This window comes from Zea mays, chromosome 9, assembly GCF_902167145.1.
Source record: "Zea mays cultivar B73 chromosome 9, Zm-B73-REFERENCE-NAM-5.0, whole genome shotgun sequence".
Classification (NCBI taxonomy): domain Eukaryota; kingdom Viridiplantae; phylum Streptophyta; class Magnoliopsida; order Poales; family Poaceae; genus Zea; species Zea mays.
The window spans coordinates 99,224,729-99,247,221 of record NC_050104.1 but is presented as its reverse complement, the minus strand read 5'-3'; the positions used below and the strand labels follow the sequence as shown (position 1 = coordinate 99,247,221).

Genomic DNA, 22,493 nt, shown 5'->3' with positions numbered 1-22,493 from the left:
TAAACTGCCACATTCATATTTTCTGCAACTTCATGTTATTGTACAGGAAAACTTCATGTTATTTTGCAGATATATTCCTTCAGGTACTTTTTATTTGATTGTGCCTGAAAATGGCTAAACATCACTTTTTGCTTGATGTTTAGTATTAGATTGATACTGAGTTTTCATTTTGGGGGAATTTTTTGGGGACTATTTGATAAGCTTGGAGGGTGGAGATTAGGGATTTTTTGTGCCAGGGCAAAGTGGTTGAGCGACTGAGAACGGAGTTGAGGATGGGGTTAGGGTTCGGCGGGAGGGAGAGCCGTCGTCCACCCCTCGCCGGCTCGTCGAGCGCCGACGGCTCCACCTCCACACCTCCACAGCGACGCCACAGTGACTCCAGTGCTCCATCGCCCCTACACGGCTGCACGTGACCACTCGACCACGTGTCTGGCACCTTCAGCTCTCCAACGCCCATCGGCCACTGCGGCCAACAATGTCGCCTGCCATGTCGGGTGCCTGTCTCCTCTCCCTGCTCCAAATCTGCCACTGTTCCAGACTTCCAGTTACCTTTTTTGCTTGTCCTTTTTCTGGCATTCTCTGGTTTAGCGTGCGGTGCGTGGGCGCGCGGATGCTGAGTAGGCGCGGTTGTGCGTTGGTGGATAACATATAAGAATTATTAATCTGCTCATCTTGTGTAATTTTCTTTTGTATTCATGGCTTTAGAATTCTCTAGTGTAATTTTCTTTTGTTCGTACCTCAGATGTCAGCTAGCTAAGAAGCTTGTTTATCTTATTAATATATTCTTGTATCGATGGCTTCTAGTGGTTTAATACTAATATTATCTTAATACTAACGTATTGCTCTATTTTAGATATTACTATGATTGGTATATTTGCTCTTTTTTATAGATGAGCAATTCATCCCTCACTGTGTTGTTTCACGGTGGCTATTCTTGCAGAAGACTGTCAAGTTTCGGATTGTCAGGGTCCCTTTCAAGTGACATCCAGTCTCTATCCGAATTGCAGACCTTGTATGAAATATTTCGCCTTTTACACTTTGATTTAATTTGATTTGAGTCCCCAAACAAGCACATGGATTGTAAGTTTAACATTTGTTTCAAGCATGTGAGGTGATTGCCACCTATATTTGGTAGGGATTTCTCCTACAACATGGACTTGGGTGGTCCTCTTCCTGCATCCATTGGTTTATCGTAGCAGAAACTTTTGACAATCTTATCATCGATACAGTGGTCATCTCTCTATTTACTATTTTTAGAATGACAAATACACAATTACCATGGGGCTGTTAGGTTCCTAGTCATAGTTTAGATAAGTGTGACAAGTAAAAAGGCACGTCTAGAATTTTTTTAGAGCCATACATTATTGTATCTAAAAATATTACTTTTTTACACTTTGACATATGAGAAGTGATCTTGTTTAAGTTTAGTTGACAACTAAACGCTTACAACCTATTAAAATATAATATATTAAATTTAGTTGCTACTAGCTTCTTTCATCATCCAACTGCAGCACTTTCAGTTTGTGTTAGTCCAATTACATCATATGGTGTATGTATATTTGAGTCAATATTATTTTTTGAGACCTAAATCTACTATCACATTTCTCATACGAGTGTTCTTTCACCAGTTGATACTCGTATACTTATTTCTATATTCTAAAGTCATTGATAGGTAGGGCATAGGTCACATATTGTTTCTTTCTCATATCTTTTGCACTCCATTCTGTTTTAGATTGCTATGCTAAACTTTCAAGAACTAAATTGATATGTTTTTGAATCAATGGTGGAATTTGATGTTGTGCACTCTGTTTATACTTCTGCATCCACATCGATTAGTGTTTTTGATTAGGACAACAACATATATTGTATACTCATTAACTACCTTGATAGTCTCATATACACCTAAAGTATTTTATTACTGCTGTCCCAATCTGCCAAAACTCAAGAACTACATTCTTTGCAGGTCGTGAAGCCCAGGCCTTTGCAGGCTGCAAGCATTCCAGGATATTAATAACCTTGCATCTCAAGTGCCTTTCTGGGCTTATATTTGAAAGTGAACCTGATATCTGACCTTATTTTAAGAATAAACTAAGTGAATCTAACAACTGACCTTATTTGGGAATCACTTGAAATACTTTGATTGCCATTACTACCCATGGATGCACTGATCATCATGATACTTAATATCTCTGTGATACACATTATTATTATTGTGGCCTGTCCAAAGATGCAAATCATGATTCTATAGCTCTACCCGAACTTTTTTTCTTGAATTTTGCAGGAGTGGGATGCTCTCATGCTTTCTAATTTTGCTTTGGAGCAGTAGCTACACACACAGCAAGACAAGAACTTAGTCATGCGCTCTACCAGGTCTTACATTCGCTTATTTATATCTCTGTATCCTGTCTAATTATATATTACAATTTGCTTGGAACATTTTATCAATGTTTAATTTTATAGCATAGCTAAAGTCTTTAATTTTGGATTTCAGTATATCAAGGGTTATTGATGTACTATTTCCATCTCATGTCACAAATTTGGCATAAGGAATGGGTATTGGTGGCTACTGACTGCGTTTGTTTCCACGTATTATACATGTACAATGGAACAGTTGATAATAGTTTTGCATGAACTATTGGCATTGGCTATCTAAAAGGACAGAAAGGCAGACATGAGCAACAGATCCCGCTCCATGGGCTGAAACTGGGATTCGTGATGGTCAGCTAAGCATACCTTCGCCTTCAAATTTGCGTAGCTTCTTTTTTATTCTGCAAGTTGTTTGGTCTGCCGTTCAAATGCCTTATTATTCTGTGAGCTTTTTTAAGACTGGGCCTCAATTTTTTTCCCAGGCAGAAAGTGCTACTGCCGCTCTCAACTGTAGCGGTGTGGTATTGGGATCCTTGCCAATAAGGTAAAACTCTGTCTGATCTTCTTACGCTTTGCATTGAGGAAGGAGCTCTTCTGGGCGGTTGGATAATAGAGTCATTCTAGTGTGTTTTCAGGGTGAGCCCGTCCAAGACGCCCGTGCGTCCCCGCGCCCCTCGCCAGCTGATGTCGTCCTAGGCATACATATAGGAGGTGCTGACGATGGCACTGCTCATATATAAGTAATAGAGATAGACATGTATGAAAAGGGTCTTTTGTTTTCAAGTAGTGTGTAGTTGTTGTTACTTTTAACAGCTGATGCAATCTGGATGAGTCACCTATGAATGTCATACTGGAATCTGTTGCGCTTTTGTTGATCATTATTATTTTGCAATCCAGGCTAGGGGATTGAAGAAGCACTTGAAGAGGCTCAATGTGCCCAAGCATTGGATGCTCGACAAGCTTGGCGGAGCTTTTGTAAGTAAACAATATTTTCTAGCTTTTATAAGGTATCCTTGCCAAATTTAAGTTCCATTCTGGTTGAAGCTTCTTTACTTCCTTGTCATGAAAGAGATCATTTCCACCCTTGCTACAGATTGTCAACTCGGTTGTGATGAATCTTGTTGTTGAAGATGGTTGCCACATCCAAGGTTCTGTTGTATGTAATAATGTTCAGCTGCAAGAACGAGCGGTTATTGAGAGATTGCCAGGTAGCCTCTCCTATACTCCCTATAGCAATAAAATGCATGCACAATAATTGGCCAGCAGTATCTTCCATTGTATCATAGTCTTACAAGGTTTATTTAATAGAAAAATAACAATAGAGTGATCAAAACTCTGTTTGTTGGACTGACAAGGTCTAGAGTGATTTAGTCTTGATCAGGAGTGGAGCCAAAAAGTGCTGTTTTTGGGAGCAGCCAAAAAGTGTTTTTGGGAGGGTTTTTTTGCCTTCTTTTCTCCAATAGTTTCGGTTCATCTGTCAATTTTTTGTAGTGACCTACAAAACCGGGTGAAGGGCCTGACATCTGATGCAGATAAATATTGAATACCTTTATGAATTGTAGTTTGTTTTTCTACTATTGCCTATATCACTTATTGCAATAAACAAAGAATGAACAGGTTCCATTTCTAGACAAAAAGTATTGGCTGACGTATTTTATGATTACAATGTATTTTCAGATGTGGTATTTGAAGAAGGGAAACCTTGGGACTGGGACAGTTCAAAGTGCAGCATAGATCAACAGGAGACTGACACTTTTATTGTTCACTATGATCTAACTGACCAAAACATGGTAACAACTGGGGATGATAGTAACCCAACACTGTCAGATCAAAGTATAGGAGGAGAAAATTCAGTTGGCCAAAGCAGTGGAACAGGACAAGCTAATGAATCTGCTTCTCCATACACTCCAATATCAAGTATGATGCAAAATCAAGGGATGGGAACTCCATCTGTTCAACAATCAGAGAGCTCAGGGTCAGGACCATACAGGTTCAGAACATTGACTGATTTGTTTGATGCAACTGAACAAGTGCATGACTTTGAGTACAGTGGAGTGTGCATGCTGGCAGCTGATGAACCTGCATGTGTGGAACAGGCTCTTTCACAGGACTGCTTGAAAAGAGCTATGGAGGTTGAACTGAAGTCAATTCAAGAAAATCAGACCTGGGAGATTGCTGATCTGCCAAGGGATCACAAGGCTATAGGACTCAAATGGGTTTTCAAAGTAAAGAGGGATCCAACATTAGTGCAAACAGTTGTATTTTAGTTTAGATTTAGAGTACACTTATGTATGAGTTGTTTGACAATGTTTATTTATGAGATATTAAAAGGTACTTATTTATATTATATTAATTATAATGTTGTTCAATATATGTGTATGTATATTTTTCTTTCAAATTATTATAACGTGATATCTGAAAAAATGATTATAAATTGAAGAATGTACTGCCGTGTAAGTCATTTCGTTTAAATCTTAATAAGACGGTCACCAAAATGTCTAATATCAGTCTTCTAAATAAGACGGTTTCTAAAACGTCTAATATTAGTCACCTAAATAAGATAGTTTTCCTATTGTAATCGTCTATTATTGTAGGATATTCGAGACAGTTTGATAAATACGTTATGACTTATAATGTTTGTATTCTCTGCGGTTCTTTAAAAGAAGTGTCTTAAACAAATAAATAATTTAAGACAGTTTATCGGACAAAATGACTTAAACAAATACCTTTTACAGACGGTTATAAAATAAAAATTGTCTTATATAATATCTTTTAAGACGGTTTATAACCATCTTAAATGTGAGACATCTTTTACGACTCCATCAAATTTGGACACTTCATAAGCGTCTTAAGAACTGAAAATTAACCGTCTCATATAACATGTTTTGTAGTAGTGTTTTGATACTTCATTAGAAGTATCTATAAAGGGATGGATTTCAAGGTAGGCAATGCATCAAAGGGTTTCTAAGCAACTCCTATAAACCTAATGCACATTTCGCTAGACTTAAATTGTGTAAAAATTATTTAAAAACACAAGGAAGGGGTTGCATGCACCGGGGCTTGCCTGGGATAAACACCACGTTAGTGTTTGTTAGACGACGTCCGCTTGACGACCATCTTTTGTCTTCGCATTTGTTCCGATTATCCATCTTCCGGTTGGCCCATCAGCATCACTGTTCGAAGTAGATCGTGTTTTACGACACCTTGGGGTCGACTTGGCTTTGGTTCTCCACATCCCGTAGTCAACAAATATACCTAAATGATTTGCCTAATGCACATGAATGCATATAAACAGAAATAGCACAAATCTAAATAGTGCTACACGATAGCGAATTAAACACCTAATAACAAAGTGTCATACCATTTCATACGAAAGCACTAGTTACCGACATATGACTACGCGCAATAATCACAAAATAATAAACTATATATACTAATTATATCACGTGCATTTCTCCTGTTCAATCACATCTAATTTTATTATCAAGCAAGAATAAATTATAAACACACACTATCAATTTTAGTAAAATATATTTCAGAGGTCTAGTAAAACCAGGACTCGCTATTATTAAATACCAACGACTTAAAATAGTTATGGAAACAATCTAATTAACTCTTTAAACTGTTTATCTTAATTAATTTGAATTACCGATTCATCTAGATCAAACATCACAATATACGTATGCTAAATTAATAACAATTATCACGACCAACAATTTTATTTAATCTATTTATATACCTAGTTGACTAGAATAACGAATCAACTTACCCTCATTAAATCTGACTTGAAACCACGAAATCGACGACGCCTTTTAGCTCAGCATTTCACTGAAAATAGGGTAAGTGTTGCGTCGAATCGCGCTTTATCTTTATCCACTCGAGAATTCTCCGACCGCGTACTGATTTATTTTCTTCTGCACTCAATCTTCTCGGATCTTGGCGTAGACGAGGATAACGATCGACGACTTGTTCAAGCTTTTTGTCGAGCACTTGGTGAATATCACGCTGCTAGCTTTATCTTCACTCGACTCTTGAAATTTTTGATGACGTACGGAACGACGACGAGATCGAGTCTGGAGCGAGCTCGCGAGGTGTGGTTGAGCAGGTTAGCGCGGGCTCGGGTGAGGACACGAATCCAGAGAGGGCTCTAACGATAACGAGATCACGAGCAAGGGAGAGCGGTTTCAACAGCTCGACGTCAAACGTGAGCACACAACGAGGCACGCAGCAGCGACGACAATCGAATCGTTAACAAAGCGTTGGCGAACTCGATGAACACGACCACGGTCACGTGCTGACGCGGATAGGACAACGGTGGCTCGCGAAATCCGAGCTGGGAAAACGGTGCGCGCAGGAAAAACTCCGGTCGGGCGAGCTGAGAACACCGACGAGCACGCGCGCAGTAGCAGGAACAGAGCAGAGGCTGAGCTGGACGACTACGCGCGACCACGAACAAGCATAGATCGACGCGATGGAGAGTTCCAGGACGCGCGCGGGAGAGCAGAGGAGATGGGCGTGCGCCGGAAGCTCGACGGCGGCCATGAGAACGAGCAGAGGAACTCCGGCGTCCATGGCAGGGAGGGTTTCACCATGGCCGAGCAGACAGGGAGCGCCGTGAGCAGAGAAGCTTCGCGCGCCCGGCTGGACGCAGGAGAACGCGCTCGCAGGGACGAGCTCGACTGAGCTGGAGCTGAGCGTGCGTGTGATGGAGCTCGACGTGGGTGTCCCTGACCGGACCATGGAGGACAGAGGCGAGCTAAAATAGGGAGGGACGGCGTGCTCAGCTGCTGGAAGGGGAAGAGCTGGGTGAGCGCGCGCGCCATGTGTAGGAGACTGAGCGCTGGAATCAGGAGACGTACGTGGCCAGAGTGCCCTGGCGAGTGCGTGCATATATAGATACAGACGGGTGTCCAGTTGAATAGCGGCGAACGAGCAGGGAACACGTAGTGGTGGAGGTGGCATGAAGATAATGATGAAGCTGATGAAGCCAGGAGAACGGCTTGTGGGAAGGACGTTAGGATAAGGCTTCGGAAGATTTTTAAGGACATTGGAAATGGATAAAGCCGAGGGCCTCAAGAAGAATAAAAAATGGTAAATTTCCTTTTAGAAAAATGAAATTATGAATGCTGATATAATTATAATCAAGTTCCAGAGTTACATTGTAGACGATATGAGAACGGGCTAGATCAAGACGTTACGGCTACACATATTATTTTCTTATACTTTGAAATAGGAAACCGAATTGACTAGCAATTGTTCAGATTTCGGTTTATTTAAACAGCCTGCTCCAAGTAGCGCATTTACCGAATTTATATAGAGATTGCTCGAACCGAGTGAAATACTTAAGTGACAATTTTAGTTCGTCTTAATCAATTAATTTTAAATTGGCACTAGGCTCGACACTTTAGAAATAAATAAATTTTAAACTGTGCGAGTCGAATGCGGCATCGCAATCGGAATTCTACCGGAGACGATGTCAGCATCGTCACAGGAGCGAGATGTAGACGTATTAAACCAGACGAGATCAGATTCAATATTTTAGTTGACGTTTGATTTAGTTGAATTTAGACGAATTCCGTTCGCTACTCGAACACTCGACTAGAGAACAATTCAATTAATGTGCTGGCACATTACTCTTTCCGGACAGCGCGGGGCTCCAAATTTTCCATAAAATCAGAAGTTTTCTGATTCTCGTATTCACTTACACGCGTGATCCGAACAGTTCAAAATTTGCCTGTGACGAAAATTCGATAATCCAAAAGCTTCATGAACCCCCTTTTTTTGCTTAAATCATGGAAATGAAAACGGCACCAAACTTGAACTTTTGCGAGATGATTAAAATTTAGCATCTATTTTATCCACTGATATTACGTGCTTAAACCCATACACGTTGTCGAGCGGACGGTAAACACCTGGAGTGTTACAGTCGGTGTCTTGACCTCACCTCCCACAGAGTCCTCATTTCTCGCCATGTTGTTTTCGATGAGTCGGATTTCCCTTTTTCCTCCACCCCCACTGCCTCTCTCACCAAGCTCGACGTGACGGTTGAGCAGGTAGGTGGCAGTGGCGAGGGCCTCAGCCCAGTAACGAGCGGGAAGGGAAGCCTGAAAATGTAGAGAGCGCACGACATCGTCCGTCGTGCGAATCATACGCCCAGCCCGGCCATTCTGGGGAGACATGTAGGGGCAAGACATGTAGAGATGGACGCCGCAAGAGAGGAAGAAGTCACGGGATGCATTGTTATAGAACTCGCGCCCGTTGTCGCACTGGATGCTCCGGATGGTGCGACTAAACTGTGTGGAGACCCAAGCAAAGAAGTGAGACAAGGTGGGATAAGTGTCGGACTTTTGACGTAAAGGAAAAGTCCACAGATAATGCGAGAAGTCATCGAGAATGAGTAAATAATACTTATAGCCAGTAATGCTGATTATAGGGGATGTCCATACATCACAGTGTATCAGATCAAAAATGCCTGCTGCTCTAGAAGAGGAGATGGGGAAGGGAAGCCTAACATGGTGACTTAACTGACAAGCATGACAGAGGTGCTCAAAAGATCCCCTACAACCTGAACCAGAGGTGCTGCTGGAGAGCTTGGACATCACATCACGACCGATGTGACCGAGATGACGATGCCAAGTCACAGAAGAGGCGGCTGCGGCAAGAACATGTGGGGCAGAGGTCGGTGTAGTGGAAGCAGGCAGGCGAAGTGTGTAGAGCGGTCCGGGGCTGTCACACCGAGCGAGGAGGGTCCTGGTGCCAAGATCCTTCACAGAAAGACCAAACGAGTCAAAATCCATGGAACAAGAGTTGTCAGTAGTGAACTAACGGGCAGAGAGAAGATTTTGAATGATGTGGGGAGCAACAAGAATGTTGGATAAATGGAAAGGACTGGGAAGGACCGCGTCACCTACTGAGGTGACGGGAAGGGTAGAGCCATTTCCAACCATGATGGAAGAAGGAAGGGAAGGGTGGGGAGGAGAGGTGGAGGACATAATACCTGCATCCGTGGTGGTGTGGTAGGAGGCACCGAAGTCAGCCACCCAGTCAGAGACCGAGGTGGGTGGGGCTAGTGTCATCGTGGAGAAGGAGTTGGCGAGAGACTGCGTGTCCCACCCATTTGTCCAGGGCCCCCACACGGGCTGGGTCGGAGGCCCCGGAAGGGGAAGGAGCCCCTGCTACGGCTGAGGAGGAGCCGAGGGTGCTGCCGGAGGCGGAGCGGCAAAGAGGACCTGCTGAGGGGTGGTGGGGCGAGGGACTGAGGCAGCCGCGGACGACCCAGGCCACATGTAGATGGTGCCAGTCCACGGGTTGTAGATAGATGGCCACTGAGAACCACCTGTCGTGCCTCGGCCGCCTGTCGTGCCACTGCGTCCACTCTTGCAACCACGACCGCTGTCGGTGTTTTGGGTCCGACCGCACACCCGGGTTTGCCCCTCAAGGTGTTTTAGGAGTAGGACGGTGTCGCCGACTGTAGCTAAATGGTTCGTGCCAGATGCACGAGGAATAATAGACAGTGTTTACAGGTTCGGGCCGCTTTGAGATGCGTAACACCCTACGTCCTGGCGAGTGTGCTTTGTGTAATGGGTTACAAGGTAGCTCTCTAAAGCGAGAACATAGAGAGTTGAGGTGGATGGCTGAGTAGTGGGAATCGATCTGAAGGGGTGCCCCTAGGCCTTATATATTCGACCGTGAGGCAATACATGTGGATATGATAACAATGTGCACCTAAAAGATAGTGAACTGTTTTAGTCTATCTTCCTATGATTCTGCCGACTTATCCTCGCTTGGTTCCGTCGTACGGGGCTCCAGCGCGGAAAATCGGATCTTCTGTTGCGGTCGCTTGCTCAACGTTGTGGGGCCATCCGGGCTTACACCAATCCTGCCTTATGTCGATCTGCTTCACTGGTCGTTCCTCCCCAGGCCCATGAAGGAGTGACCTTACGATTTATTGGGCCCTTGGGCCTTTCGTGAGGTCATCTATCCTTCTAGTGGACCAGGGGGATATCTGTCCCCCACAAGCCCCCGATCTTTGGGCTGATTTTGAGATAATCAGCCCAAAGATCCTAGGTCCAGCTTGCGGTCTTTGTTTATGATAAGAAATGCTTTCCAAGCAGTCTAGTAAAAATGATTTTTTACTGTCTACTTCTGCTTTGATCACTCGTAAACTGGAGCCTTGTTTCATGCTTGTGCCTTAGAGGTCGGCATTTCATATTGTAGGACCCTGAACTTCATTGGGTGCACCGAAGGTGCACCCAATGGGTGTAGCCCCCGAGCTTCGAGTGGATTTTGGAAAATAATCCACTCGAAGGTCTTCATCAGAAATTATTTTTATTTTCCACTTGCACTTTGGTTGGGGGTCGATCTTGCCTTCAATCTTGCCTTATGCCTTAGAAGTTGGTGTTGTCTTCTCTTGAAATGGTGATTCATTGGGTGTAGCCCCCGAGCTTCGAGTGGATTTTTGAAGATAATCCACTCGAAGGTCTTCATTTCGTGTCTTTTTGCTGAGGGTCTTCTTTTCTTTTTTCGAATGCCTTAGAAGTCGGCATTATGTCATCAATATTATGCTTTAGAGGTCAGCATTATGTCATCAATATATGCTTTAGAGGTCAGCATTATGTCATCAATATTATGCTTCAGAGGTCAGCATGTATTTTGTCTTTTGCAGCCGAGTTCGTGATCCGCCCATATCTTGCTAGGTGGTGCAATTTATTTGCTCTGCGACTGATTGGACATTTGATGGACGCTCCCTGGCTAGTCTTCACGTCACTTCTGTCGGTCAGATTTTGTACTTCACCGGCTATATTTGGCTTTCCTTTGATCCTTACTGATATCTCATTTTTGTCTTGAGGTATTCATTGCATGCCCTGCACGGATGTGACAGTTTTGAAAAATATACTGATAATTCCTGGGCGTCCCCCCAATGGGTGTGGGCTAGGGACGGCTTGGTACGCTGAGTGTTTTAGCCGGCTGCTTCTGAGTGGTAATGTGATGTGACAGCGGGTGTAATCATATCACCCGCGCGGTTGATTGGAGTCCCAATGGGTGTTGCGTTGCGTGAAACGGCGTCAGCCGCCTGACGTATCTTCAGATGGGTTGAAGTGTGTATTGAATGCTTTGCGACTGTTCAGTGACCGTGGTTGGAGGTGAGCGGTTGCCTTCTTCTTCTATAAATAGTGCCTTTGTCTCTCTGGTTTTTTCACATCTCTTGCTGTTCTCTGCTGCTTGCTTTCTTCCTCTCCTTGCATTTCCACCATGGGCAAGGGCAACAAACGCAAGCGCGAGCCGACTCCTCCATCCGAGGAATTCGGTGACTCGGAATACTTGGAGGAGGAGTTCTCCTCTGAGTCCGAGGGGTTTTCGGCTCTCGTCTCTCCCCCGGCGTCGTCTGATGACTCGGACGACTCTCAGGGGATTGCCGTGGAGGTCTGGACTTACATCTGGGCCGTCGAGCGCTCCGGGCTCGAGGGCTCGGATGAGTCAGAGTACTCCTCGGACGACGAGGACTCGCCCGAGGAAGACGGCGATGGTGACGATGACGACGACGACGACGACGGAGGCGACGGCGGCGATGACGGTGACGGCGGCGGCAGGGGCGGCAACGGCGATGACAGGGGCGGCAACGGCGACGGCAAGGGTGGCAACGGCGGCAGCAGCAGGGGCAGCAACGGCGGCGGCAGCAGCAAGGGCAGCAACAAGGCCAGTGGCTAGATGCCACTGGTTTTTAGATGTTAGTATAGTATAATGAAATAATGTAGTAGTATTAGTAGTGTAGAGTAGTATAGTGTAGCGTAGTAGTAGTAGTAGTAGTAGCAGTAGTAGTAGTAGTAGGGAAGTATCAACTCATAATGAGTTGATTTGTAAGTGCGGTTACTTCCCTTAATGAAGAATGACTTCGTCTCCTCCTGTGTCAATTATTTTGCTTCGTAGTAAGTTGATCTCTTATTTGTGAAGTTGATTCCTTCGGAATAGAAACTAAATAACTCGGGCATCATATCGCCGCTTTGGGGGTGATGGCCGAGCTATTATTGTCGATATTTACGCATTTGAAATAGAGTCCGAGTGATGACGAAACCATGTCAGCGTCAGAATGACTGATGACCACGCCGGCGCTCTTAGAGGTGACAACCGAGTGACTTGTGACAATGCCAGCGTTTTTAGAGATAACCGCCGAGCGACTGAGGACATCGTTGGCGCTTTAGAGATAGCTGCCGAGCGACTGAGGATATCGTCAGCGCTTTAGAGATAGATGCCGAACAACTGGCGATAACGTCGGCGTTTTAGAAATAACAGCCGAGTTAGAACGGGCCGTGTCGGCCACTCTGAGGATAATAGTCGAGTGATGATGTGGCACACCGGGGTTTTAGAAGTAACCGCCGAGTGACAACGTGACAGCCGGTGTTTTAGAAGTAACTGCCGGGTGATAACGTGGCACGCCGATGTTTTAGAAGTAACTGCCGGGTGCTGACTGGTCGCTTTTGGAAACGGTATCTGACTCGGGAATATCCCATATGTACTGCGCTTTCAGTCGCCTCTGCTTTCCGTGCCCTAGTTCTTGCTTTCCTGCCTCCAGATCCTCTCTGCAATTCGGCTCCCGCTCTGTTCGCCAGTAGAGTTGAGATGGCGCCCAAGAGAAAAGCCTCGAGTTCATCCGCTGCGGTGATTCCCCCCATCGACCCCAACAGCCAGTTGCCTTTCACAGGTAACCATATGTCTGTTGTCTCCGAGCCTGACCTTCTCCACCTCGTGTCCATCGGGGTCCTTCCCCCGAGGGAGCTTTGTTCTTGGCGGATTTGTCATGGGGTCACTGTCCCGACAGAGGATACCCATGAAACCGTGATTTGCGTTCCTTTTCTTCTCTGCGGTCTCGCTCTCCCCATTTCCCCCTTTTTCCGCGGCCTCCTTGATTTCTATCGTCTTAACTTGACCCATCTAAATCCCAATTCCATTCTGCAAATTTCCATTTACGTTCATTTGTGCGAAGCTTTTCTTGGCGTCCTGCCACATTTTGGACTGTGGAAGTATTTGTATCATTGTCGCCCTGGGATGGCCGGGGGGCAACATCAGCTGGTTGGGGGTGCTAGTTTGGAGATGCGCCGTGGGAGGAAGACTGAATATCTTGAAATCCCTCTCAAAGACAGTATCAAGGGATGGCGCTTGGAGTGGTTTATTGTTGAGAACCATGGAAATTCTCTCCCCCCACGGTCGGGAAGACAGCCGGATGTTCGCACTCCGAGTTGGACCGAGTCCCCCACGGATCAGGAGGTAGCTGAGGTAGGGGCTTTGCTAGCTGAAGTTGGACTACTGAAAGAGAGGGGTCTGACTGCTGAGGCTGTGGTTGTTGATTTTGTCTTCAAGAACATTCAGCCATTGAAGGACAGGGCATACCCGACTTATCTGTACCGAGGCCAAGCTGACTCAACTCGGGTTACTAACAGAAGAATTCCCTCTGTAGACTTGGTGAACCGACTTGAGATGATTCTTAGAGGCAAGGTATCAAATGTTGGTGCCCCAGTGGCATACTCGGCCTGGAACCTGCCTCCTTCCAAAGCCTTCACTCATTTTGTTTCGAATCCACCTGTTGCTGATGGCGGTTTGGGCCTTAGAGTGTGACCCTCTGCTGAAGAAGTTAACGCCTTGGTTGCCTTGATCGGGGAAATTCCTGATGATGAACGGCAGGTCCACTTTGAGGTGCCTTTGGATCCTAGTGACGCAGAGATAAGTGCTATGCTTGATTTGCTGGCTGAGGACTCTTCTGATGCTGCTCCTACTGGGACATTGGTGGTGGCGCCTCTCCTAGAAACTGATACAACCTTGGATATTCAGAGACCTGTGAGTGTTCGCCCAAAACGCCCTTGCCGAGCCAATCAACTTGATCCTTCTGCTGATGAGCAGAAAAAGAAAAAGAGACGTCTTCGGCGAGTATCTAGTTTGGATCAGGACGTTGGTCCTTCAGTTCCTGCTGCTGAAGAAGTGCCTGTGCCTGAATTCACTGACGGTGACCCCAATGGGTGTGCTCCACCTGCTGCTGACCCCAATGGGTGTGCTCCATCTGCTGCTGACCCCAATGGGTGTGCTCCATCTGCTGCTGACCCCAATGGGGGTGCTCCATCTGCTGCTGACCCCAATAGGGGTGCTCCATCTGCTGCTGACCCCAATGGGTGTGTTGTCTGTGTTGCTGATGAAAACGACGGGGAGGAAGAAGATGAGGTCCTTTTGACTCGGAAGAACAGTAGGCAGTATGTCGCCAGTGGGGAAAGTAGTGGAGTTCCTTCTCCTGCTCTGTCTACCCTCATTGGTCTACAAGAATTGTCCCTGGCAAACTTTGATCAGACTCTTGAAGATATGGTTCCAGAAGACCTGTTATCAGAGCCAACGGATGATGGTGTGATGGAGGTTTGTGCTGATGTGTTCGACGCCGGGTTGGGGTCATCCCGCGCCTCATCGACCTTAGAGCGCGGTCTTAAGGGTCAGGAGACTGACTTGGATCGCCTTGGTCCTATGGAAGTAACTGAGGGACCTTTAGCCTTAGAGGCGGCTACTGCGGAGAACTTGGTCCTCAAGGATGGTGTTGACACTTACCCAGCCCCCGAGGATGTTGCCGGGGATGACTCGGCTCAGGTGGGAAACGCAAGCCACTGCCCAGCCCCCGAGGGTACTGCCGGAGATGATCCGACTCAAGTGGCTAGCGCAAACTATAGCCCAGCCCCCGAGGGTGTCCGAGCGGGGTCTCCCTCTTGTACTTCCATGGATGTTCACGCAGGATCTTCTCCGCGCTCCGGTTGCATGGTGGTAGCCCAAGCTTTGGGCCAGGGAGTCGCTTTAGAGGCTAGCGTTCCCGCTGACCAAGTTTTGGGCTCTGTTGATGGTACCGAGTTGGTCCCTGCTGGTTCATTGCAAGCTACTTCGGGTGGCGACCTTATGCCAGGTCATCAATTGATCTCTCACGATTTGGGAATCCCTTCGTTCTTCTCCAATCTCCAGGTACTGTGATATATTCTGGCCTGACTTTTACACCGTACGAACTGCTGTCATTACGCTCATCTGTTCTCTATATCAGGCATTGGTGGACGGGATGGCTAGTCAGCTGAGGTTGCAAGGTGCTTCTGTTCCAGAAGGAGCTTCGTCTCTGGCACGTTGGAATCCGGTGTTGCTCCAACATTGTGTCTCTGACTTGGAGGCGACGAATGCTGGTTAGTACTCTTTTGCTTCTCTTCGTCTACCTTATTGAACTGCTTTACACTTTGACTCTTTTTGCTCGTTTGTCTCTTGCTAGATATGGCTCGGCAGATTTCCATTCTTGAAGAAAAAAATTCTCAAGGTCAGGCTGAACTGGTCCAGTGGCGTTTTGATTTTGAGGAAAAGTATTCTCAAAGCCAGACTGAGCTGGCCTAGGTCTCTGCTGCTCTAAATGACGCTAAGACGCTGAACTCTACTCTTCGCGCTCAGCTTGATTCTGAAAAGGTGACTTATGAAACTGTGCCTTGTATTGCTGTGTTCTTATTGCTTGCTTGATGTTTGAAGGAGTTGATTCTTGTTTGCAGGAAGAAAAATGTGCCCTTGTTGCTTCTCGCGACAATCTCGACAGACTGTATCGTGATTCTAGCAACTCGTTGACCATCCTGGAGAGGAGCCATCGCTTTACCATGGAGGAGTTAGACAATCTTCGTTGTAAGCTTCAGAAATCCACGGATGATGTGATCCGTCTCAGGCAGTTGATATCGGCTAAGGATGCTGCTATCAAAGAACTTCGTGCTTCCAAGAAATCCATCGCCCAGGAGCTAGAGACCGCTCAATTGGCTGCCAAAGTTGCTGAAGAAACTTCCATTACTCTGAGAGCCCAGCGCGACAGAGCCATGGATAAAGCCATTCGCGCGGGGCGAATCTTGATGAGGAGACCCGGCGTGGTTGTTCCTGAAGACATAAGGGCTGACGTGAACGCTGCTCCTGATTCCTCAAGTCGCCCTTCTTCGTCGGTTGCTCCTGAGAAAGATATTGCAAAATAGAGAAATATTTGGCGTGCTTTGAGCGCGCGGTTAGCATGGTCGGATATTTGTTAGAGGACACCAGTTTAGCATTTGAATGATATTGCTACTCTCCTATTGTTTTAGAATTCAACAGTACGTAAATTTGCAGTAGTAAAATGTTGTGTGATGGTTTTGAAACTTGTTTATGGGGTATAGAAGTCACCCCTATATGAGTAATCGTAAGCATGTGAAATCGCCTTAAGTTGTTGCTGACTTAAATCGATTGCTTTTGTTAATAGGGATGGTGATCACCCTGAGTTGAGTAAGCATGAGCATGTTGCACCGTCTTAAGTCGTTGCCGACTTAAGCCGATTGCTCCTGTTTGCAGGGCATAGTGGTCACCCCGAGTTAAGTAAGCGTGAGCATGTTGCACCGTCTTAAATCGTTGCCGACTTAAGCCGATTGCTCCGTTAGCAGGGCATAGTGGTCACCCTGAGTTAAGTAAGCGCGAGCATGTTGCACCGTCTTAAGTCATCGCCGACTTAAGTCGATTGCTCCGTTAGTAGGGCATAGTGGTCACCCTGAGTTAAGTAAGCGTGAGCATGTTGCACCGTCTTAAATCGTTACCGACTTAAGCCGATTGCTCCGTTAGCAGGGCATAGTGGTCACCCTGAGTTAAGTAAGCGCGAGCATGTTGCACCGTCTTAAGTCGTCGCCGACTTAAGCCGATTGCTCCGTTAGTAGGGCATAGTGGTCACCCTGAGTTAAGTAAGCGTGAGCATGTTGCACCGTCTTAAATCGTTGTCGACTTAAGCCGATTGCTCCGTTAGCAGGGCATAGTGGTCACCCTGAGTTAAGTAAGCGCGAGCATGTTGCACCGTCTTAAGTCGTCGCCGACTTAAGCCGATTGCTCCGTTAGCAGGGCATAGTGGTCACCCTGAGTTAAGTAAGAATGCAAGTCAATCATGAACAAACCGAGTATTCTTGAAGCCTTTCTTTATTGATGACATATTTCCCATTTTACAGAGTACATCGTCGTCTCGATAGCTTTTGAAATACAGCTAGGGATAAAACTTCCTGAGGTGTTCTATATTCTAGGAGTTCCCAATTTCTGTGCCGTCCATTTGAGTGAGACGGTATGATCCCGGCCGAGTGACCTCTGCTACTATGAATGGTCCTTCCCATAAGGGCGATAACTTGTGCCGTCCCTCCCCCGTTAGAATTCGGCGGAGGACGAAATCTCCCACTGAAAAGGATCGTTGCCGCACAGCCTTGTCGTGATAGCGTCTCAGAGTCTGCTGGTACCGTGTCGATTGAATTACTGCGTTCAGCCGTTCTTCTTCGAGTACATCAACATCTTCCAGCCTAGTTGCTTTGGCCTCTGCTATGCTTTCAAAGATCAACCTTGGCGCCCCAAACTTGAGATCGGCAGGTAGTACTGCCTTTGACCCATAGACCATGAAGAAAGGAGTGTTTCCATGTAGAGCTCGGCTAGGTTGGGTTCTTAGGCTCCAAACGATGTAGGGCAATTCCCTTATCTACTTTCCTGCAAACTTTTCATTTTTATCGAAAACCTTTTTCCTGAGTGCCTCCAATATCATCCCATTAGCTCGTTCGACCTGCCCGTTGGCTCTCGGGTGTGCTACCAAAGCGTACTTGACCTGAATGCTTTTTTGCTCGCAGAAATCGAAGAACTCTGAACTTGTGAAGTTGGATCCCAGGTCGGTTATGATACTGTTCGGTATTCCGAACCTGAATATTATGTCTTATATGAATTCCACGGCTTTAGCTGAGGTTAAAGAAGCAATGGGTTCGAACTCTATCCATTTAGTGAATTTTTCGATTGCTACCAGCACGTGGGTGTATCCTCCTTGAGCTTTCTTGAAAGGTCCAATCATGTCTAGCCCCCAGCATGCGAAGGGCCAAGTCACCGGTATGGTCTGTAGTTGCTGTGCTGGTAGATGTTGTTGCTTTGACAAGTACTGGCAAGCTTCGCACCTCCGAACTAACTCGGCAGCATCACTTTTCGCCGTTGGCCAATAGAATCCCGACCTGAAGACCTTCCCGACTAGTGTCTTGGACGCTGCGTGTATTCCACATTGTCCAGCATGGACCTCATCTAGAAGTCGCTTCCCAGTAGATGAGAGGATGCATTTCATGAAGATGCCTGATGCGCCCCTTCTGTATAGTGTCTCCCCAATGAGCGTGTAGTGAGCCGACTGTCTAGCGATGCGCTCGGCCGCATTTTTATCGTCTGGTTCCTCTTCATTCTTTATATATCTGATGATCGGTCTTCTCCAGTCATCAGAGCCTGACTCTGGTTGATTCACGATATTACATTCTTCTGCCTGATCCATTGAGATGCTTGGCTGTGGTATTTCTTGTACAAAGACTCCGGGTGGGACCTGAGTTCGACTGGATCCTAGCTTGGACAATACATCGGCTGCCGTGTTTCAATCTCTTTCTACATGGTGAAATTCCAGACCTTCAAATTTATCTTCTAGTTTCCGGACGGCAGTGCAGTATTTTTCCATTGAATCATTTGAACAGTCCCATTCTTTGTTTATCTGGCTTATGACTACCAAAGAATCTCCGTATACCATCAGTCTCTTGATGCCTAATGATATGGCGATGTTCAGTCCATGGATCAAAGCCTCATACTCAGCTGCATTGTTAGAGGCTGGAAATAGCAACTGGAGGGCATATTTGAGGTGCTCGCCTCCAGGTGCGATGAAGAGAATTCCCGCGCCCGCTCCCTGCAGCTTCAGCGAGCCATCAAAATACATCCGCCATACTTCTGCAGTTTCTGGGTTCTCTGGTACTTGTTGTTCAGTCCATTCTGATACGAAGTCAACCAATGCTTGAGTTTTGATGGCAGTGCGAGGTCGAAATTCGATGTCATGAGATCCCAGTTCACAAGCCCACTTGGCTATTCGGCCAATGGCTTCCTTGTTGTGAGGAATATCCCCTATCGGAAAACCAGTGACTACTATGACTTTGTGGTCGTCAAAGTAGTGACGTAGCTTGCGGGCAGTTAGAAGTACTGCATATAATAGCTTCTGAACTTGAGGATACTTTTTCTTCGAGGGGCCTAGCACTTCACTAATGAAATAAACAGGATGTTGCACTGGGTAGGCATGTCCTTCTTCTGCTCGCTCGACTACCAGCGTAGTGCTTACCACGTGAGTCGTGCAAGAGATATACAACAGTAGATCTTCAGCTGGTTGACTTGATGTGGCTCGCCGTGGCGGCTTCAGTACTGGTGGGGTTGTCAAGAATTTCTTCAATGCATCTAGAGCTTCCTGTGCTTCTGAAGTCCACTGAAACTTATCCACTTTCTTGAGTAGCTTGTAAAATGGTAAGCCTTTTTCTCCCAGCCTGGATATAAATCTGCTCAGGGCCGCCATACATCCGGTAAGTCGCTGAACCTTCTTTTGTGATCGTGGTGCCTCCATTTTCATGATAGCTTCAATCTTATCTGGATTAGCTTCAATTCCCCGGTGGCTGACAATAAATCCGAGTAGCTTTCCTGCTGGTACCCCAAAGACACATTTTTCGGGATTAAGCTTCCATTGATATCGCTGTAGACTGTTGAACACCAGCTGTAAGTCTTCGATGAAGTTTTCCGAGCTCTCTGTTTTGATCACCACGTCATCCACATAGGCTTCCACATGCTTGCCCCAGTGATCGGCTAAGCATGTTTGAATGGCTCTCTGATAAGTCGCTCCAGCGTTTTTGAGGCCAAACGGCATGGAGGTATAGCAGAAAGCACCGAACGGAGTGATGAACGCTGTTTTTTCCTTATCTTCCTTTGCCAAGCTAATCTGATGATATCCGGAATAGCAGTCCAGGAAAGATAGCACAGAACATCCAGCGGTGGAGTCTACCACCTGATCTATCCTAGGGAGCCCGAAGGGATCCTTCGAACAATGTTTGTTGAGATCCGTATAGTCGACGCACATGCGCCAATCCACTTTATTCTTTTTGAGTACAAGAACAGGGTTGGCTAACCACTTGGGATGTAACACCTCTCTAATAAACCCAGCCGCGACCAAGCGAGCCAGCTCAGCGCGAATGGCCTCTCTTTTGTCGGGCGTGAAGCGACGTAGTTTTTGCCGAATCGGCCTTGCCTGGGGGTAGACCTTCAATTTGTGCTCGGCCAGTTCTCTCGGGACTCCCGGCATATCCACAGGTTGCCATGCGAATACGTCTCGGTTGTCTTGCAGAAACCGGACGAGCGGGCCTTCCTATTTATCGTCCAGGCTGGAGCTGATGATGGCGGTCTTGCGCTCATCAGCAAACCCCAGGTTGATCCTTTTAGTTTCTTCAGTCGGCCGCATAGAGGTCGCGGCTTGAGCTTCATTCGCCGGTGCCGCAAGGTCTTCCTCAGGCTTAGAGTTCGCCTGCGCTGAAGAAGTCGGCGATGGTTTTGTGGTGAGGGCTACTTGGATGGCCACTCGGAAACATTCTGCGGCGCCTTGGAAGTCAGCGCGCACAGTTATGATTCCTTGTGGTCCTGGCATCTTCAATATCATGTACGTGTAATGCGGGATGACCATGAATTTTGCCAATCCCAGCCTCCCGATGATGGTGTTGTACCCGCAGTCAAAGTTGGCCACTTCGAACCTCAGGAACTCGGTTCTGTAGTTCTCCGGAGTTCCGAAGGTGACGAGCATGTAGATGTGGCCCAGTGGGTATTCCCCTTCAGTCGGCACGATACCGAAGAAAGGAGTGTCTGACTCGCGGAGCTCTTTGAGGTGAACTCCCAAGCCTTGGAGTGTCCGGGGGAAGGTGACGTTGATGCTGCTCCCCCCGTCCACTAACACCTTTTTCACCCTGCTCTCTCGGATCACCGGATCGACGAGGAGCGGGTATTTGCCTGGGTGGTCGAAGTTGAGCCATTGATCTGCCCGAGTGAAAGTGATCGGGTGCTCCGACCATCGGTACGGAGCGGGAGGACCGGTGGTCCCCATCAATATCTGGCGATCGTTGAGCTTTTGTTGTATTCTGTTCTCCTGCGATCCATGTCCGCTGAAGATGATGTTGACCTCCCTGTCAACGCGTGGGAAGGCTCCTCCTCTTCCCTCCTCCTGCTGCTGGGGTTGTCGTGGTTCTTCTGGTCCTCCCCGCGGTGGAGGAGGAGGTAGAGATTGGAAGGGTCGGCCGTGTCCGACGGAGTGCTTGAAGTCCCTGCAGTTCCGAAGGGTGTGGCGCATGTCCTTGTGGTACGGGCACTGGGCGTCAAGGATGTCGTCCAGCGTGCGCTCGCCTCCGCGAGGTCCTCCCCGGGCGCGAGAGGCAGGTGGTCTGGCGGCGTGCACTTCTTCGCGCGGTCTCTTCTCCCAGCGTTTGTCGGGTTGCTGGTTCGCGTCACGTCGTGGTGCTGCCGGTGCGGGCTTCGCTCCCCCAATGAGGTCTTGAGCTCGCTCGTCGGCGGTGATGTAGAGGTCGGCTTCCCGGAACAGCTGCTCGGAGGTAGTCGGCACTTTCTGCAGTATGGCTCGGACGAAGGCCGAGTCATTGGATCCTCTATAGAAGTCCTCGATCACGGCCGCCTCCGTGACCTCGGGGATACGATTTCTCATGGTCTGGAACCTTTTGAGGTACGACCGAAGAGTTTCGTCCCCCCGGCGCTTGATGGATTTGAGGTTCCATGGTTGCGCTGGTTTGTCGGAGAGGGACTGAAAGTTGGCGGTGAAGCGTCGACTGAAGTCGCTCCAGTCGTCGATGCAGTGTCGAGGTAGATGTCGCAGCCATTGCAGTGCGTCTTGTCCGAGGACAATGGGTAAGTACGCAGTCATCACGTCCTCGGATGCTCCAGCGGCTCGGGCGGCGGTGGTGTAGACGACCAGCCAACTTCCTGGATCCTGCTTAGGTTCATATTTGTCGACATTGGATACCTTGAAGTTAGGGGGGCCACTGAATGGCCCTAAGGCGTGGAGTAAGGACTGTCACTCCACACGTGTCCTCCTGTCGTTGGGGATGATGTCTGTCCCGGGGAGGGGAGTATTTGTTGTGGTTCCTCGACCGTCCCCGGGTAGTACCGCCAGTTGAGGCCGTTGCTGACTCAGTTCTGGTGGCCTGACTCCAAGCTGGGATGCCATGATCCCTGTCGTACTCCTCCCGGCGGCGAATCTCGTTCTCATGCCGTCGTTCACGCAA

The 22,493-nt window shown here is 47.2% G+C and overlaps 1 protein-coding gene and 1 pseudogene across 2 annotated transcripts; one reads left to right on the top strand and one right to left on the bottom strand.

Moving 5' to 3' along the window:
* Positions 1-3,026: 3,026 nt before the first annotated feature.
* LOC103638725 (uncharacterized) lies at positions 3,027-4,693 on the top strand. Its single transcript, XM_008661559.3, has 2 exons — positions 3,027-3,575; positions 4,045-4,693. Exons 1-2 carry the CDS (start codon positions 3,479-3,481, stop codon positions 4,632-4,634), a joined length of 687 nt encoding a protein of 228 aa, XP_008659781.1. The 5' UTR covers positions 3,027-3,478; the 3' UTR covers positions 4,635-4,693.
* Positions 4,694-5,970: 1,277 nt separating this feature from the next.
* LOC100275456 (LOC109940620-like pseudogene) lies at positions 5,971-7,227 on the bottom strand (annotated as a pseudogene). Its single transcript, NR_158685.1, has one exon. The product of NR_158685.1 is annotated as a protein-like pseudogene (transcript).
* Between the last annotated feature and the right edge of the window lie 15,266 nt (positions 7,228-22,493).

Coding starts and splice junctions, on each gene's coding strand:
- LOC103638725 (XM_008661559.3), top strand. CDS start 3,479: ATGAATCTTGTTGTTGAAGATGGTTGCCACATCCAAGGTTCTGTTGTA. Junction 3,576..4,044: donor GGTTATTGAGAGATTGCCAG/GTAGCCTCTCCT, acceptor ATGTATTTTCAG/ATGTGGTATTTGAAGAAGGG.